The sequence below is a fragment of the Salvia hispanica genome, chromosome 2 (assembly GCF_029641045.1).
Source record: "Salvia hispanica isolate PSC_SH4W2 chromosome 2, Shi_PSC_v1, whole genome shotgun sequence".
Taxonomy (NCBI): Eukaryota; Viridiplantae; Streptophyta; class Magnoliopsida; order Lamiales; family Lamiaceae; genus Salvia; species Salvia hispanica.
Genome location: NC_142693.1, coordinates 35,103,470 through 35,123,181, shown reverse-complemented (window position 1 = coordinate 35,123,181; position 19,712 = coordinate 35,103,470). Strand labels below are relative to the sequence as shown.

Sequence of the window (19,712 nt, the reverse complement as noted above, 5' to 3'; positions counted from 1 at the left end):
AAATAGAGAGAAATAGCTAGAGAGGTCAAATATGATGGCCATGACCCGCTGTTGATAATGCAAACCATGATAGATTTGAGCTGTCAATTTAGTCGTTGCACATGTGATAGCATTTGAATTTATGGCAAACCAATAAATTTGGATGATTAGTATTTTCTGTGATTCTATAGTTTACCATGTTTGCATACATTGAATTTAAAAGTTTATTATGCTTGACAGATCATTACAACATCTACAAACATTGATTTTCACTATATAAAGATGAAACTAACAAGTACTAACAACTTAAATTTGTATGAAAAGTTTAGGTAACAAACTCTTCCTTCATGGCAAGGGACAGAGGAGCTAGGGTGGCTCCACTGCCCACGGTAGCTCCGGGCATGGCCACAGCTCTGCTCCCGATCAATCCGCCTCTCCTCACAATGACCTTGCCATACTTGACCTTACCCTCATCGCCCTCATAGATGTGCCCAAACATCAACGCTTCTCTCCCAACCACACCATTCTCTTGTATTTCCACCAGTTCCGGATTCAACGCAGCTCCCATGCTATCAATGTACGCGCCACCACCCCACGCAACATCCGATCCCATCGCCTTCAACCACACATTGAAGATAACCGAACCGCTCGTCATTTCCATCAAATACTCACCAACCAATGTCTTTATAGCCTGCCAAATAGTGTCCATGAATATCCCAAAACTCCAAATTGGTTCAATTTTGCCCTGTTTCTTCTTCCCTACAAGAATCCATTTGCTCACACCACACACTAGCCCTGCTAGAATGCCTGACCAAACCCAAAAAAATGGAAGCAAATACATCATCTCTACTCCCTTCATCTTGTTCAAGTAGAAGATGAAGTTCAATGGTGCAAATGCCACCAATCCCATCACAAAATAAGGCAGAAAAACCTGTAGGAATGGCTGAGCAGACATCAGCCAAAATGTGAAATACCAAGGCCTTACAAGAGTTATTTCCTTGACAACAGAGGCGGCCGCCATCGGACACCCGGAGAGGTCGACCTTCACGTCTGACTGATTCAAGAAAGCCCTCCAAGCCTCCGGGAGCGGTTTCTTCTTCCTCAGATGCTGGCATATCGCATACACTACTGACCGGCCGTGATCCATCGACGCGCTCTCGTTGCACGACATGGCACGGATGACATCGACCTCGGGGCATTTGAGGAAAGGGTTGAACTCTAGATCATCCGATTCTTGTTTTGTAAGGACTTGATCAATGGTCACCTCTCCTACATCAAAGTGTGGAAACTCTGTTTCGTCCCACGGCTTCGTGCAGTCGAGGGCAGCCTCACGTGGCATTTCATCATCCGGGATGGGGCGGATTTGGAGCTGCAGGACGTACCTGACCTTATCCGGAGAGTGAACTCGCTGTTGGAAGTCGTCAGCGAGGAAGAGGCGAGGGCGCTTGTCTCCCTCGTCTCTAGGAATGGCTCCCGTCTCTGGTGGAAGTACGCCGATTGGCTCGACTTTCCCATTCTCCACACCAATTTCTCTGTCATAAGGCCTCAACTTGAATTTGACATACATTTCCTTACCATCTTTGAATCTAAACAGCCTGCAAATATTTGAGTAGTAATGAAGCTCAGTGTAAGAATCTGCTCTCCTCAATGAGTCCCACATAGCATCCCTAATGTGTGGAGAGTGCTTCACATACTCTTCCTTTGCTGCAGCTCCACAGACAAGCCACGTTGCGAATTCGCCTATGCTTCTTGCGTGAAAGGCATTGCCAGTCTTGAGTGTAAGATCAAGCAACGGAGATGGTTCAGCATCTCCGTTGTTTGAAATGATCCTCAGCGCTGCTCCGCGAGGATCAAGGCGGGCATCATCGTCCGAGCTTAAGCAGTTGCTATGGCGAAGAACGACACGATACTCCTTCCTAGGGGAGAAGATTTCATGATCTGGTAAGCCTAAAACATGATCATACATCCTCAGTGATCCTTTCCCGGCTGCGCCAATGCGATGGAAGTAGCGCGAGTTCAACTTGAGCGTCGAGCTAGCAAGATTAGCAGCAAGGCTTCCTAAGACCTTCTTGTATTTTATGTCCATCTCCTCTATCCTGTCGTCGAATCCATGCAGCGTGTTCTTGACCATGACGGGAGATGGAGAGCCGACAAAGACGCCGCCTGCTTGAAGGAGTCTGCTAGGAGGAGCAACTGAAAGTGCCCCAAGAATGACATCTCTCTCAAGGACAGAGCCAGGAAGGACTAGGCCTTGGCTGCCTACAACCGAGTTATCTTGTATCTCGATCCCGCCTGAGATGTACCCTCTTGAAGAATAATAGCCTGGCACGACACGGCTGAAATCTCCCAAGTGGACTCCATCGCCTAATGAAATGAGGTCTGGATCCGAGACGGGGTTGATGGCTCTGATGGAGCAATGCTTCCCAACTTTGGCTCCCATACACCGCAGGTATGTGCAGAAAGCCTCGGTACCGGATAGGAACTTTGCGAATCTCACGTGGCATGTCGTCGCAATCCTGTGCAGAAACCAAGTAACAAGAAATGATCTTGAACTATTCATACATCTTCTCAAGTAGGATTTCAGTAGGCAAGTAAAGCAGCTGAGGATAAGGCCGTAGGAAGTGTAGCCCAAGGCGATGTAGATGGCGAAGACGAGAGGGTGTGGAGGGGGGATACTAGCCATCACTGTGTATGCAACAATGGTGTAGGGAAGCCAGTGAAAAGCTCCACATAAGCAAATCAAAGCAAAGTGTTGAATGGTGGGAGGCTTTTGTGATATCCAGAGATAGATCAGATATGATGCGGCTGCGGATAAGCTGCCGATACAACCAACTGCATAGATCCCTGCCAAGTGAATTATAGGTTTGCTGGTGATCATTTGCTTCACTGTTTCATCCTGTAACAGAAATGGAAGGATAAGGATGGAAGTGCTAATATATACTATGAATTGATCATCAAGGGCTTTTGTGGGACTACCTTTGGGAGAGCAGTGTCATGGGAAGATGCAACTTCACTGTTTCCTTCGCTTGAAACCAAAGCAAGGATTTCTTCTCCATCTCCGAGCACGGTGCCTCTCTGAAGCAGAGCATACGGTCCGACTGAAGCTCTAGACCCGATTTTGATAGGGGAGAGACTCAAAATCCCATTTTTGACTTGATGACTTTGGAGCAATGCTCCTTCTGCAAGAACAGCTTCTTCCCCGATCGAAACAAGGTAGGGATCAGTGATATCGGTTGTATCAATCAATGCTGAGGATGCAACCTTTGCTCCTAGCATCCGAAACCAGTAGTTGATGAACACGGTGCCTCTCAAATGAACTGCCAAAACTTTCGAAGATACCTCCTGTGCCTTGTAAAGCGCCCACCATTTGACAAATTGGACGGACCAGATCGACATCTCAGAATCGAGAGCATAATTTGGTTGCAGATATGGAGTGCCGAAGAAGGATATGCAAATGCAAGTCGAGAACATGCACAGCATCCAACAGAGAGGGGCAAACACAAAGGAGGCTAAGTAACCGAAGATTGTAGCTCTCTCCACAATGGATAAGGCATACGCGTATATGGAGATCGAGAAACATGAAGGAAGCATCAACAAGAAGCAAACGTAAATGAGAGCTATTAGCTGCATAAACCAAATACTTAGCTTCTGAGATGAAGAAGCCTTAAAAGATACTGATGCTTCTTCCTTGGATGTTTTCTTCGTAGAATTTGGTAGCCCGATGACTGTCTGAGGGCGATGCTTCTTCAACAGATTTTCAGCAAAACATGCCAAGTCTTCCACACATGTTGCTGTAAAAATATCAATTGCACCAACAGGCACTCCAAGATAATCCGAGAGTTTCTGAGCAGCTCGAACGACACCTATAGAATCAACTCCATAGGATATGAGGCTCTCTTTGGTGGAGATCTTGGCACTGGAAACTCCAGTCATTTCAGAGAGCAGCTCTATCAAGAAGCTTACTATGTCCATCTTAGATATGCTCGAAGGCCGAGTTTTCACAGCTTGAGATTCTGAGACTCTTTCATCAGATTGGATTGTCCCCTTCTCATGATAAATGATATCTAGAGTCCCATCAGTGAACCTCTTAAGACATTCAAACCTCTTGATTTTTCCCGATGTTGTCTTGCTAATGGTCCTCGGCTTTATTAGGAGAACTGAAGCAACCATAACTCCATGCTCCTCTGCAACACTAGCCTGAATCTGTCTAACAGCTTCGCTTGAAACGGACTTAACATCCCGAGCCTCTGCAATTATGATCAAACCAACTTGGTCAGAAGTTTCAGAAACTAGTATGCCTTTTGACAGAAGTGTCTCTTTTGGAACACCGATTGCAGCACAGCATCCGGGGCGTATCACTTCACATGAGTTCTCAGCTGTTTTCTCAATATCCGAAGAATATACGTTTCTCCCTGCAATGATGATGAGGTCTTTTATCCGACCAGTAACGAACAATTTTCCATCAATGATCCGCCCCAAGTCTCCAGTCCGTGTGTATTTCCTGCCAGGCTCGTTGTTAAATTCGTTTCTGAATGTCTTCTGGCTTAGCTCCTCCTTGTTCCAGTAGCCAGCTCCAGCACTCGGACTACTAATCCATATCTCTCCTTCTTTTTCACAATTTTCATGCTCGTTGCACGTTTCTGGATCCACAATCTTGACACGAATATCATCCTCGTCGCCATCATCATCTTGGCTGATGTAGCCACAACACACCCTTTCTTCCCAATCAACCAAAATTTCTCGGCTTTCTCCATATGCACTGCACACATACACGCAGTTCTCAGCAAGTCCATAACCTGGAGCCATGACCTCTTGAGAAAGCCCAAAAGGTTGAGTCAGCTCGAGGAATTTTCTCATAGTCGCTGCACGAATTGGCTCAGCAGCAACCATGAGAAAAACCATGGAGCTTAGATCATAATGCAGTGCCTTGTTAGCCTCCAGCCTGCGGTTGAGAAGCTCAAACGCGAAATTGGGGCCAGCACTATGTGTAGCACGGTACGTAGTGATGGTTTGCAACCATAGCAAAGGGTCCCGGATAAATGTCACCGGAGAAAACAGAATTGCAGATCCACCACTTACCATACTAGTGAAAAGTCCTCCAATGAGCCCCATGTCATGGTACTGAGGCAGCCAGCTCACGAGCACTGTATTCGACGTGCTCTTGTATCTTCGCCTCATCATTTTCACGTTGTGGATAAGGCCGCCTTGAGTTATCATGACTCCTTTAGGCTCACCAGTTGAGCCTGATGTGAACTGGAGGAAGCATAGATCATGTGTTTCCGGTTGATGCTCCTCAGCTGCATGATCCCGAGGGCTTGAGATCTTCGACTTCTTCACCCAAGAATCTGTATGCAGCCACGGAAGAACAGGCCAGCACGAAGATGATTTGCTGCGCCCGTTGAGAGCAAACAGGTTCTTGACAGAAGCTGCCTTTACTGTAATGTGATAGCCAACTGTTGAGAGAATGGCAACTGCATTGCACGCTTTGGCAATATTCGAAATGTGAAGCAATGCCTGCCCGCTTCTTTGAGATGGGTCGGGTGGGATTGCAGGCACTGGAACGATGCCAGCTCTCAAGCACCCGAAGAATGCATCAATGAAATCCAGACCTGGAACATACACCAAGAGAACCCTGTCACCCATCTTTATAGACGGGCTTTGACATGTTCGTAGTTTCTCAGAAACTATCGAAGCATTTGAGTGAAGTTCTCTGTATGTTCTCTGAGATATAACACGCCCCTTCTCATTGATCCATGTATAGAGGGTCTTGAATTGGGTGGCGCTGTGAGTTCCCCAATATCTCAGATATCCATCGAGCGAGGAAAGTTCTTTAAACTCGACTCCAGGTGATTCATCCAACTGCTTCAGAGCTGCTCTTCCATGGCTTGGTCTTAGTGTTAATAATCTCTGAAGCAACATAAAATGCAAAACTAAGTCTATATCTTTGCACATATTATCATGCTGTGGTAAAAATAGGCCTTATGCATTTTCTTTACCTTGACATACGGATAGCTTGGTTCGGGACTATCAGTTGAGAAATGTTTCCGAACAAGATCAAATGCATAACTAGAGTTCCTCTCTGTGAGCTCAAATGCCATCAGCCCACCAACGAAGTAGGTATTGCGATGGCCCTGTAGTAGAAATTCCAACTTGTCGTAGAACCCGTCCTTCATATCTGTTTATCCAAGTAGACTAATTAGATAAGTAAAGGCATATCTTTTGAAGTTTCTTAGAAGAGAAATTTAACACACCTTTGCTGCTAATATGAGGAAAGTACTTGAATTTTCGTTGTAAAACAACTCCCTCGATTTGGCCTCCCATTCTTTCAGCTGCAGCAATGGCAAGCTCAGCCACTTTAGTCCCTTGAATATCAGCAGAGTTGCCATACGACCAGAAGAGGAAAACATCGGTATCTTGGTAAAATCTCTGCATTGCAACGGGATTTCCTATAGCTGCAGGATCATCCATGAACTCATCAAAGTAATAGAATCCTTTTTGAATATGGTCCAATCTCTTTATTTTCAAGGCTGTAGTATAATAGTCTATAGTTTGAACTTTACTGAACAGCCGCGTCTCCATCTCATCCATGTCGATTCGGTGGTTAACTGCACCTGCATGTAGAATGCTATGAGATGATCTGGAAAAACAATAACTTTCTAAATATTCATACAATGGATCATATATATACCTGTATTTTTCAGTGAATTAGGTGATCTGTATGTCTTCCCATTACTGAATGGAAAAGCTCCAGAAATAATAATCTTGTCGAATTCCCTCTCTTGGACATCACCATCCTCACATTTTATTTGAACTTTGACAACAGATGAATCTCGTGTGACCGAGAGTACTTCTGTGTTGCAACAGACCTCTGCAGGGAGTCTTTCAGAGAGCCTCTTCCAGAGGCTCATGTATCCACCTCTGAAACGACGTATCTTCCCAGCCATCGATGTCCTTGTGAACTCGTGCACGTAAGCATAAGCCATGTCTTGCAAGTATCCATACCCCGAGGCTGTGTAACCGTACATTACTGATTTAGGAACCGAGGCAAAGCCTTGATCCTTGAGATAATCTGGAGCCAAATCCGGAGCAAGCTCGCTCACAGCATGCACACCAATCCGACCAGATGCTTTGGCCTTGTCCTGCACGAACACGAGATCGAATCAGATTGGATGGAATCATTGAAAGAGAGAGTTTGGATAAAATTGTTATTCTTGTGACCTGAAGTTTGAGTGTAAGAGAAATCATAGATACATAATCTTCTGCCAGATTCATTTCACTAAGTGCTCCGGTTGAACTATCGACAAGTGCAAATTTGTGAGTGTCCAATTCCTCCATTTCTGCTCCAATCTCCCGAGCTAAGTGAAAGATCGAAGGAGCGCTGTTCGCTGCAAGAACTTGACCTCCCAAATCATACACCTTCCCTGCATCAAGGCATTAAACTTGCTTATATATAATGCTTCTTTAATACTATGCCATAATCTCTCTCAAATCAAAGTTGCTTTGTTGCTTATATCCATCCAACTAAATAAACTACTAAGTACTAATTTTCACATTTCCTTATTGCAGTATACAAAATCTCCTCTTGTTTAACTCAATCAACTTAACTTCACCTAGATAGTAGTAATATACTTATATCTTAAGATACTAAATTATCTTCAAAAACTAAGTTGAGAGCTCAAATATTCCCAAGTATTTTCTTGAACAGGAGATGATAGAACACAAAAATACTTATGTTAAGCAGCGGTTACCTTCGATTTCGACTGATTCACACATGCCACCGGGATTTCCATTTTTCTCCAATAGTGTCACATGAGAGTATCCCAATCTGCAGAGGGCATAGGCAGCAGAGAGTCCACTTGGGCCGCCTCCAACTATTGCAATTCTTGTGTTTGTCGGAAAACAAGGATGCAACCGATCAACGCTACACGACCCTTCCATCATATCCTCGCTTCAAATTCAGCTGCGGATTATAACTAAAATTAATGAGGCACAATATTTACAAGACTTACGTAGCTAACTTTTTTTTCTTTGCATGCATGAAGCTTGTCATAAGAAAGAGATGAAATTAAGTGAATCTATTTGAACAGGTTCGACAAGTTTATATAGTCCTACAAAATTTATTCTAGTAGCCGATTCCACAACATAATTACACGTATATATGAACCCCTAACTATTTTCTTTTAATTCTAGAAAATATGACATGGTCTCACTAGATAAACCAAAATGATATAATACCTAGATCGCCTAATTCTTGACTTGACGCCAATTATAAAATGACAATTGAAAACTAGTACTACTATATAGTAACATTTATTTAATAAATTTATGTTTGTTTGTAAAGCGACTAGGGATACTACAACATGGGTTTTTGTCAAATATAATACAGTAGATAAAATTAACTATATGGTGACATAAAAAATAACCACTAAGATGTGGAATATCTCTCTGAATTTGAATATTCGTTGAAAATAAACTGGGATATTCGAAGGAGTTTGACACTATGTATTCGGCCATTACTGGCTTTTCATTTCAATCTTACAAATTTGACGGTGTTGTTTATGATGAATTCAAGCGTTACCATTCAAAAAATAAATTCAAGCATTAGAGATTAGCCATGTATTTTTCTCTGACTTGTTAAAACCTTTGAAAAAGGGAACTTCATATTACTAAGGAAAATAAAATTGTTCAAACTTTTGAAAATCAAATCCCAGCTGATCAGATGACTTTTTACGTTGACTTTGAATCTTCTATACAGTTAACTATGATGATATATGATGGCCATATGATGATAAGAAATAATAGTAGTAATAATAGATGCCTGATGAAATTTGTGTTGAAAAGGTTATACATGCCGGTCATATTACTTAATCCTCAACCTATATCATCATTAAAATATGATTAATGGATAATGAGCAAATTATTAGAGAGAGAAACCGACTAAAATGAAATATAATTATTAAATATGGACTGATGAAGTATAAGGGAAGGTTCAAACTAGTCCCTTTTATTGTTAGTCCATTGGTTTCATAGGTGACATTTTCATGTCACACAACGAAATTAGTATTCTATACTTCGATTGTAATAAACTAACTAATTAATGTGGTAACGATAAGAAAGAGACTAATAATAACCATATAGAATTCGAGAGGGTTTCAGATTGACTACTAAATTTACGAAATGTCAGCAGAATAGTTACAAAGCAAAAAGAATAAATATATATTTTATTTATAGCTAAAGCTTATTTATAGATTGGGTATATTGTATTCATAAGTTACCGTCCGTTCTTTCCAAATTTTAAAACTTGTTGAGTAACATTGTACTAATAAATAAAAGTTGCTACTTTTATTATTCATAAGCGACTCTGATCGACTAAATTTAGATATATGTACTTTTCATTTGCTAGAAATGCATCCCACTTAAAACACCGGTATAATAATAATTAGTCCCAAATCAAAATATAAATCTCGCTCTATCAAGAGAAGAAAATGATAAAAAAAACCCGTAAAAAGTAAATAAATGTAGTCAATGTACCATGCATCATAAGGAAAACATATTTTTCATAGAAAAACATATATACTTATTACTTACCTTGAAGATTAAGAGAACTAGAAGATCGGGCTATACTAGTTTGGACAAGTAAATTATGAGTTGTAGTTTAATTAACTATAAATATGTATCACAGATGAAATAATATAAGGAATTTGTGTACATATATAGACAGGTGGCCATGCATTTGCCAGATGGAAGTATGTATTTGCCAAATGTACATAATGCATTAAGTTGTATCACCTAAATTAGCTGAAGAAACGTTACGAGCAATATTTATTAATTTTTCTCAAGATAATATATACACACATGCAGGGTAGACGCTGATCGAAGAACTAATTGAAAGTTATATTTTTTACTCCTATGTTTCGTAGTATTGGAGACATATTTTTTTCTGGCATGGAGATTAAGAAAAAATGTGTAATGTATTAAATAAAAAGTTAATAAAGTAGAAAGAAGAAAAAATAGATAGAATAAAGTAAGAGAGGAAAAAAAGTAAGAATAATAAAACGTGTTAATCCCTCTATCCCATAAAAATATGGGCATAGGGAATTCAGAAAAAAATGGTAGAGTGGAGAGATGAGAGAAAAAGTAGGTAAAATAGTGTTAGTGGATAATGAGATCCACATTATTATTAATGTTTATTGATTTGATGGTATAAATTGTAAATAACTTGATGTATCAAACTGAGATAACTTTCCATTAATAGAAATGCTCATATTTTTATGGGACGAACGAAAATGAAAAGTGCACATATTTTCATAAGATGGATGAATTACTTTTTACTAGAAAAGAAAATTGTTTTACTGCTATGTAATGCCTAAAATAGAAAAATCACTAGTCTTAAAAAAAATCTTCAAATAAAGTAGCGTCGTAGTGTTTGTAGCCAACTTTATGAAAAAAATTAGGCCCCGCATTAATTTAGGATGGCTATATCTACTGAATAATATGTTTCATAAAACTAAATGAATTTTGTTGCGATCTAATTGTCTTGAAACTTCCTGAAATTGAAAAACGATTAAATTAACGAGGTACAGATTCATTACATTCGTAGTGTTTATGACTCGATTCTAAATGAAAATTAAGCTTTATAGTCCTTGGTTGGCTGCTCATAACCATTAGTCATAACACAAAATGAAGATGTCCTCACACAAAAATTTTATGAAGTTTGGCCCTTATTCTATTTTCAGCCCATTTGCAAAATCTAACAATCTTTTAAATTCATGTTCTGATGCGTAAAATGTACAGTAATCTTCTGTAATTGGCCTCTCTCGCTCGCCTAGACCAACTAAAGAGGAATTTTGAGCAATAAATACGAGAAAAAATTAAATACAAGAAAAATAGGGGACCATCTGACAAGAAACACTGTCGAAATGATAAATTCAAAATTTCACACTGAATTGTTGGGGCTTCCTTAAAAAAGAGACCCCTCCAAAAATTGGCATATGCTGTTTATATGCGACGAGCATACGGTATTCTTTAGTAAAAGGCGAAAGAATAGTTCGCTATGTGCTCAACGCGCAGCTTCGTGATTTTAACAGACCATTCGCCTTCTCATTTTATATTGGCACTTGGTTACTCTTGTGTCTCTTCCCCCGATGTGGGACATTTTCACTCTACATATATGTTACATGTATATACTAGAGAAGGTCCCAAAAGGATAAAGGCAAAACAAGTGTATCTTGTGAATGTGAAATGCTTGCTTCATCATCATGGCAGGTTGAAAATGACTAAAAGCGCAGTGAGAGCATCCTAAAATGAGTAGTACGTACAATATAATTTGGAGTATTTGACAGCATCCTTGTAAAGAATGTTCTCTCTCCCTAAAGAGGCACAAAGAGTCAAAATAATATTTGAAACAAAATTTAAAAATAAGCATTGTAGAGGGCCTCCTAGCGAGAAGACGCCCCTCCAAAAAGTGGCGTATGCCGCTTATGAGCGACGAGTACACGGTATTCTTTAGTAAAAGGCGAAAGAATAGTTCGCTATGTACTCAACGCGCGGCTGCATGATTACACAACAGAAATTTGGCCCTTATTTTGTAGTGGCAATTTGGCATTCATTTGGCTCTAGCTGTCGATGTGGGATACTTAACTCATTTGAACTCCAAAACTGGGCGCCTTCTCTGCCCTCTCCCTTTATAATCTCAATTAGCAGAGGAATCAGATTCGTTGATGCCGTTTTGATTGCGAGAATTCTTGAAGCCGTTGTCGGGCCGCTCCTCCCCTCTTGGCCAAGATAAATCCTCAACTCTTTTGCTTTAATTGTTATAGTACTAATGTTTACCTCGATGGATTTGGCAGATTGGTTTATTTGAGTTGTGCTCTCAATTATGAGCTACTGTTAGGACATGTTTGGTTGTTGTTTGAACATTTTGTGGTTTTTGAAGCCATTTTTGTGGGTTCTAACAAAGCTCTTCTCCTATAACTTACATGATCATGCTCTAAATGTGGAAATATATTTTGAGGAATACCTTGCTGTGATGAGGAGTTCCCTGCTGGGCTTTGGGTGAATCCTCAAGCTATCAATGGGGCTCCTCTTCGCTGCTATTTACTGCGATTGGGTGGACGAATACAAGCCGATTGATCTATGAACTTGTGGTGGTTTGGAAAGTGATGGAGACCGTTGGGGAAATGGCTGATCCATGTACATAGCCAAATTCGTTGGCTTTTTTTGTAAAGAGTGAACTACATGATTAATCTCTAATCTTGTCATAAAATACATCAATGGTCCCTAAACATATTTTATACTCCCTCCGTCCCCCATTACTTGACACGGTTTGACTCGGCATGGGTTTTAAGAAATGTAATGGAAAGTGTGTTGAAAAAGTTGGTGGGATGTGGGTCCTACTTTTAAAGTATTAGTTTTATAATAAATGTGAGTAGGAATGAGTTAGTGGAATATGGGGTCCACTACCAAAAATAGAAAAAGTGAAGTGTGTCAAGTAATGGGGGACGGACCAAAATGGCAAACTGTGTCAAGTAATGGGAGACGGAGGGAGTAGCATTTTTGGTCCCTAAAGACAAAAATAACCCTCTAGGCACCACCAATATAAATATTTAGCGTTTAAGGATATTTTGGACTTTTGAACTATACAATCATTACTTTTTGCAGAACCATGACTTTACCACTTTCTTTCCTATATCTCTCTCCTTCCCTTTAAATAACCATTCATCTCTCTTTTTTTTCTCTCTGTATCTTCTCTCTCTACTGTATATAAAAAACGTATGGTACAAAAATTTGGAGGCATTCCGCTGATGATGATTTAAACCCACAAAAACAACCAAATTTCGTTGCTTGCTGCCGGTTGACGGCGTATTTGAGATGAGAGATAGACAACGTGTGAGAGGAGAGAGATAACGGCGAGGCGGACGTGCGAAGTGAGAGTGAGAGAGGTGAAACAACGAATGGAGGATATGATGGAGTGAGGGAGGCGAAACGTCGGATGGAGGGAATGGAGGGAATTTTAGAGTGAGAACAGTTGAATTCTTCGATATTAGTTGAATATACTTCTATATTTTGTCTCAAAATAAGGAACAAGTACAAAAAATAAAATAATACACAAAAACAAAATAAATCTACTCACTCTCATACTGCACAACCTGCAAAACTGAAAAGTCACTCTTCTGAAAGCCCTATAATGCACTCCATGGCATTTTGGCGATTTTTCAAATGCATAAGGGTATAAAGACCGACAGGTACCAAAAATGTAATTTTTAGGAATTAAAAATACTATAAAAAAATTTTAGGGACTATTGGTGTATTTTATGACAAGATCAGAGATTAATGATGTAGTTCACTCTTTTGTAAATTCAGTCAAAGACGATTCTCTCTATTGAGCTTTTAACTGCTTTGATTCTCCTTCTTTGAGACTTGAGAGCTTACATGAGCTCACTAGCTCTTGGCCACATTGTTTCTATCTCCATTATTGTGAAATGCTTGAGCACTCACGTTTAAAACTTGCTTTATTATCATGGCAGGTTGAAAATAGATAGTATAATGTGAGAGCCTCCTAAAATGAGTGCCCCTACAATATAATTTGAATATAAGTTTAACTTAAAATTCTTGCCCTCTCACTTAAGAGGCAAATGAGGAATTATTAATTAAAAACAATATCTGAAACGAATTTTGAATATAAGTATTATAGGGTCTCCCTTGCAAGAAAACACTCATCCAAAAAGAAGCATATGCCAATTTTAAGCAACGAGCACACGATATTCTTTAGTAAAAGGCAAACAACGCGCAGCTGCATGAATTTAGGTTTGTAATCGCCCAGTGTTTTTATAGAGGCACTTGGGTGTTCCTTTTGTCTCTCTATCTCAACTCAAGAAACTAGGCGCCTTCTCCGCTTCTACATTGGTTGTGCCTATTTTGCATGTTATTATTCACATTTTCAGAGATGAAAGGGATCACATATTCCTTGTTCTTGATGGGATTTGGATTGATTTCTTGTGTTCAAGATTGTGAAAATAAAGACATTTGGGACGTCATGAGAGTTAATGTATAATTAGTACTCCTTCCGTTCCATAGTAATGAAGGCGGTTCTTTTCTGCACGGAGATTAAGAAAAATTGTGTTAGGTGAGTTAAGTAAGGGGGAATAAAGTGGAAAATGAAAAAAGTAGAGAGATAAGAGAGAATAAAATAAGAGAGGGTAAAGTAGGTGTAGAAAAATATGTTGACTTTTACTAAAAAGGAAATTACTCTATTACCATGTAATGTACCAAAATGGTAAAATGACTTTATTTTTATTTTAATATAGTAGTAGTATTATTGTTAACGCGAGTATTGCAGAACAATTAACATTTAATTAGGTGGAACTACTATTAGCATTTTATTCCATGTGAGAATAATTATGCACATGGTCATCATTATTTCGATTCATATACATAGGCGCAAGAACCGTATTTATATTATAATTAAGAGTGAACTACAAAATTAGTCTCTATATATGGCTAATCGAACGCTGGAGGTACCAATGTTTCAAAAAATTGCACCAGACACCTCTACGTATAGGTATAATATCATTTGAAGTTCTTTTTCACTATTTACGATCTTTCATGCCCTTCTCATCCTCAATTTATTTCCAAAATGCCAATCCAAGGGCACATTAATGTCTTTCCATTATTTCTCATATTCCTAGTATAAATTAGTTTTAGAAGAGTGTGGGGAAAAGAATTTTTATATATTATTAGTATACTTTAATCTTTATCAGTATTTCTCAAGAAAAATAATTGGAAAATAAAATATATTTAATTATCATTAAAACATTAGCTGATAATATGTGTATTATAATTTCTAGTATTTCTAATTTATTGGTATTATGTTTATATAAAAATTATTATTTTAATAATTTATTTTACAATATTTTTAAAATTCAAATTTGTCTTTAAAGAGTGTGGGAAACTAATTTTTATATATTATTATTATATTTTAATCTTTATTGGTATTTCTTAAGAAAAATAATTGGAGAATAAAATATACTACTATTTAACTACCATTAAAACATTCGAAGATGATAATATGTGTATTATAATTTTTGATATTTTAATAGAATATCATCAGAATGTATCGTTTACATCATACTCTTGGATATACCCGAGGGGAAACATCAAAAGCTAGCCCACAAGGAGACTGAGCAAACCAAAACCATGGGCAAGCCCATGCAAGTTACAAAGAACAACAAAATCAAAACAAACAAAGAGAGCATCATCTTTAGACACCTACCGTAACCAAAAGTGGGCGGGCCTCGTTAAAACCCCTTAGGAATAAAACCTCATGGGAAACTTCCCAAGGGAAAAAAGAGTACCCTGATGAGTGACTCAAGACGTGCCAAAATTCCGCTACCACCTGAACAACAATCATCATCATCATCATCATCATCATCTATCTTGGAGGTGGAGAACAACATGATCGTGGGAGAAATGTGAGTTTAAAATACTATAAGTGGCTTCCTCGATCTGAAAGGTTACCCTCACAATATCCCAAGTCTTCCCATCAAATATGACCGCGTTCCGCCTTTTCCATATGCGTGTGACTGCAGCCAAGTGCAATCCTTTTTGCCATTTGCACTACAACTGAGCCTCATGTATGCCGATATGCCCATTTGATCACACTTTTGATTGTCTCTGATCTCCTTGAAATCCCAAGCCACTCTAGAATCTTGCCCCACATTGCCCACGTCTTGAAGCACTTAAAGAACAGATGGTCCGTTGATTCTTCGAGTAGCCCGTAAAGCTGACAAGTGGGGTCTGTCCCTAGTCGCGAGCCTGCCTCGGATAGCGAGCCAAGTGATGAACGAGTACTTGGGAGGGACAAAATCCTTCCACACGTACTTAGCCCAAAACCGACGCTCACCCCTTGGCCGGAACCAATCATATGCTTCCTGAGCTCCCTTAGAGGAAAACCATTTTGCCCACAAGTTGATTATCTCTTCCCTCGAGCACTTTTCACGCATCTCGTCCAAGATGGACAAAATTTTCTTGATCACCGGTGAGTCATTCTTCTTATGTGGTTGCCAATCCCACAAAGTTCTGTTTTGGAGGTAGTGGCAATGAATCCAACGGATCCATAATGAGTCCTTCTTCGAGTGGATGTTCCACGGAATCTTCGTGTGTAGCGCCTTGTTCCACGCTTTAAGATCTCAAACACCAAGTCCGCCTTCTTCTTTTGGCAAGCACACATCCTTCCAAGCCACTGGGGCATATTTTCCCCCCATAGGAACGAGCGAGAGATACCAATGAGCTTCTCAATGACTGTTCCTGGAAGTGGGAAAGCTTGAAGCCAGTAGGACTCCACACCCTACAAGACAGACTTAATAAGCTCAAGCCGCCCAACAAAAGATAAAGTCTTACCTGGCCACTTCTTTGTGATGTTCGCCAATTTTTCAATTAGTTGACCATAGTTCGAAGTAGGGCTGGCAAATCGTGTGGATTGGGTCGCTATCGGGTCAACCCAATATCGACCCAATCTTATCGGGTCCCAACCCAACCCAACCCAAATCATCGTGTTCTTATCGGGTTCGACCCAAACAGATTCGTGTCGAATTCGTGCGGATTTCGTGTCATCCAAAAAAATATCGGTCCTGTCGGATTCGTGCGGATTCCGTGTCATCCAAAAAAATATTGGTCATCTTTTAATGATAGTAAGTTACTACACAATATAAACAATATACGATAACGACCGACATATGATATTATATAATTAAAATTTGATATTACACGATAAAATAAGATATTATAAAATTAAAATAATTAATTTAAATAATGTTTAAATCAAAATAATAAAATTAAAGTATATTAAAATTAAATCTAACAAATAAAGTTAAAATAATTATTTTTTTAATAAAATTTAAGTATGCAGTAATATTTTTTATCATAAAAAATAATTAATAATAGTATTAATCATATTTTTACTAATAAAATTAAAATCATAATATTTTTAATTAATAAAAATAATTAAAATTAAAATTTAATATTTTATTTTAATTAATAAAAATAATCAAAATAATATTTTTTTTTCTTAACGTATAACCCAACCCGACCCGCATCCGACCCAACCCAACCTAAAATTTTCGGGTTCTTATTGGGTCGACCCTATAAGGACCCAAATCTTAAACGTGTGTGTTCTTGTCGGGTTAACTTCGTGCGGATTCGTGTCGGATTATCGTGTCGGATCAAAAATTGCCAGCCCTAGTCCGAAGTGATTAGCCTTTTCGAAGCCAAAGGAATGCCCAGGTATTTAATAGGCAAAGTTCCTTCAGGGTTTATGAATGTTGGTGGGGCAGTACTCTTAAATCGGACAAAACTTCTTGGGGGAAAAAGAAAGAATTATCATAGGAGAATAAAGATAAGCTAGTGTGGTGCGATTGGATTTGGGCCAGAAATTCAATGATATTTGGACTGGGCTTTCGTGTGGGGATTCTGCTAGTCAAATTGATCCCCGGTAGTCCGGTACCATATAAACTCAGCATAATATTAATTCATGTTATTATCAAAATCAATAATTTATCTGTCTAAATTACAAATAATCTGGATTTCATTTTACTTAATTTATTTTTATACTTAATTTGATATGGTGAAAGAGGTAAGTATATTTATGCAAACGTGCTAATAAGTGTTTCTGTAAGAGCATCAATAATCCTCCTCTGCCGATGCTTCCTTGTTCAAGGCACCTAAGACCTTTTTAAGTTAATTTAATATATAATCGTTTTTGGTTTTACACTCTGATCCCCCGCAACTGGTCACTTGTTTTAGGAATTGTATACTTGAATAAGTTGGTCACGTTTCCTAAGTTATCTATTACTACTAGTTAACATGATACCACCTTTACAAATTCAGAGATTTATCGATTTTATTTTATAGCTATATTTACAATTATTTTCTTTTCTTTTTTCAATGTGAGATAGGAAATTTTTGTCCTATAGTTACATTCAACAAAAATTTTATATATTAATTTTTTTTCTAAAAATGAGATGTGCAAGTCCACCTCATATTTGCATAACATCATTATTCATACATACATACATACTATTAACTCTTAAATTCCACATCTATCAATTTCAGCGGTACACATTATGTTAGAATAATTTTATTTCATTGACTTTATAGAAATAAAATGCCGTGACGAGATTTTACTCATTGTCGACTTAGTGTAACTCCACATCTCCTTCAACGCCGTGATCCACTCGCAACCATCCATCCCTAGTGTCGTTTTGTGAGATATAGGGTGACAGTTGTTGATTACTATACAATAAGATTTTTAACTATTTTATAAATACTTTATAATTAAAATTGGTGCCATGCAAGGTCGATTTCGTTATATGGAGTATTAGATTTAATTTAGGTGAAAAATTAAAAACAAAGGTATTGTAATAATAACTTTTAAATTCATACACTATTTATTTGCAACTTTTCTTCACGATAGGTATGGAACTATAGTGACAATATAAGAGTTGACAATTATTGTAGGTATTCCATTGTTATGTACTCTCTCTATTTTCTATTAATTGGCCACTTTTGTTATTTTCATCTGTCCCCACTAATTGTTCATTTTTCAGTTTCACTAACTTATTTCACTCACATTTTATTATAAAACCAATAAATAAAAGTGAGACTTATATTTCACTAATTTTTTTAATTCACTTTCTTTTACATTTCTTAAAACTCGTACCGAAATCAAAGTGGACAACTAATGGGGTACGGAGGGTATATATTGTTCATGACTTTAAAGTAGAGGTGGAAAAAATGCTGAAATAATATCGGAAAAATAGTGATATATTGATTTGAAAACATTTCTTGTGTTCAAGATTATGAAAAAATCTTCTTATATTTTGGAGTGAGTTTTCAAATATTTTTGACTTGGAACTTTGCACAAAATGTTTCCATGCAATCGATTGACAATCATTCCCTTTCGCGTTCCACCAATGTGGATTCGAGCAATATTTCTTCACCAGTAATGAAGTTTGAAATAATAGTACATCATTAGGCCTTAGCTTTCTCGGTTGATCACTGAGTAATGAGTTATTTTGAATGCAGCTGACACAACACATCACCAGGCTCTGCCAAATTTGTAACTCTGCATCGCCAAATCGATCCTTTTCATTGCTTTCGTTTGAGGGGACTGATAGTGGTGACTTGGATTGAAGCTAACATAGGCAGTAGTAAGTACTAGTAAAAATGATGTTATAACTTGTTTGTCATTTGACTCCTATTTTACTATGGTTTATTTGTTTCATTTTGCTGTCATAAGATGATTAAAAGATGATATTTTGTATGCTTAATTTCATATGGTGAAAGAGGTAAGTATTTTTATGCAAAAATGCTAATAAGTGTTTCTGTAAGAGCATCAATAATCATCCTATGCCGATGCTTCCTTGTTCAAGGCACCTAAGACCTTTTTAAGTTAATTAGGAGTAGTACTCCCTCCGTCCCCGATTAAGAGTTACACTTTTCCATTTCGATCTGTCCCCAATTAAGAGTCACACTTTATTTTTACCATAAAGAGTAAGTAGGTCTCACATTACACTAACTCAATTCACTCACATTTTATTATAAAACTAATATAAAAAATGGATCTCACATTCCACTAATTTTTTCAACTAACTTTTCTTTACATTTCTTAAACTCCGTGCCCGATCAAAGTGTGACTCTTAATCGGGGACGGAGGGAGCATTTAATAGTGGTTTTTG

At 38.3% G+C, this 19,712-nt stretch overlaps 1 protein-coding gene and 2 non-coding genes across 3 annotated transcripts; all 3 read right to left on the bottom strand.

Moving 5' to 3' along the window:
- Positions 1–185: 185 nt before the first annotated feature.
- Positions 186–9,627, bottom strand: LOC125204465 (uncharacterized). The gene is made up of 8 exons (XM_048103133.2): positions 9,568–9,627; positions 7,728–7,939; positions 7,198–7,400; positions 6,668–7,118; positions 6,231–6,590; positions 5,976–6,154; positions 2,956–5,886; positions 186–2,875 (listed from the first exon to the last, which is right to left on the bottom strand). The coding sequence occupies exons 2-8, from the start codon at positions 7,918–7,920 to the stop codon at positions 305–307; spliced, it is 6,888 nt and encodes a 2,295-aa protein (XP_047959090.2). The 5' UTR covers positions 7,921–7,939; positions 9,568–9,627; the 3' UTR covers positions 186–304.
- Positions 9,628–10,932: 1,305 nt separating this feature from the next.
- Positions 10,933–11,052, bottom strand: LOC125202923 (U5 spliceosomal RNA). Its single transcript, XR_007173253.2, has one exon. It is a non-coding gene; the product is annotated as a U5 spliceosomal RNA (small nuclear RNA).
- A 365-nt stretch (positions 11,053–11,417) lies between these two features.
- Positions 11,418–11,531, bottom strand: LOC125202922 (U5 spliceosomal RNA). The gene has a single exon (XR_007173252.1). It is a non-coding gene; the product is annotated as a U5 spliceosomal RNA (small nuclear RNA).
- Between the last annotated feature and the right edge of the window lie 8,181 nt (positions 11,532–19,712).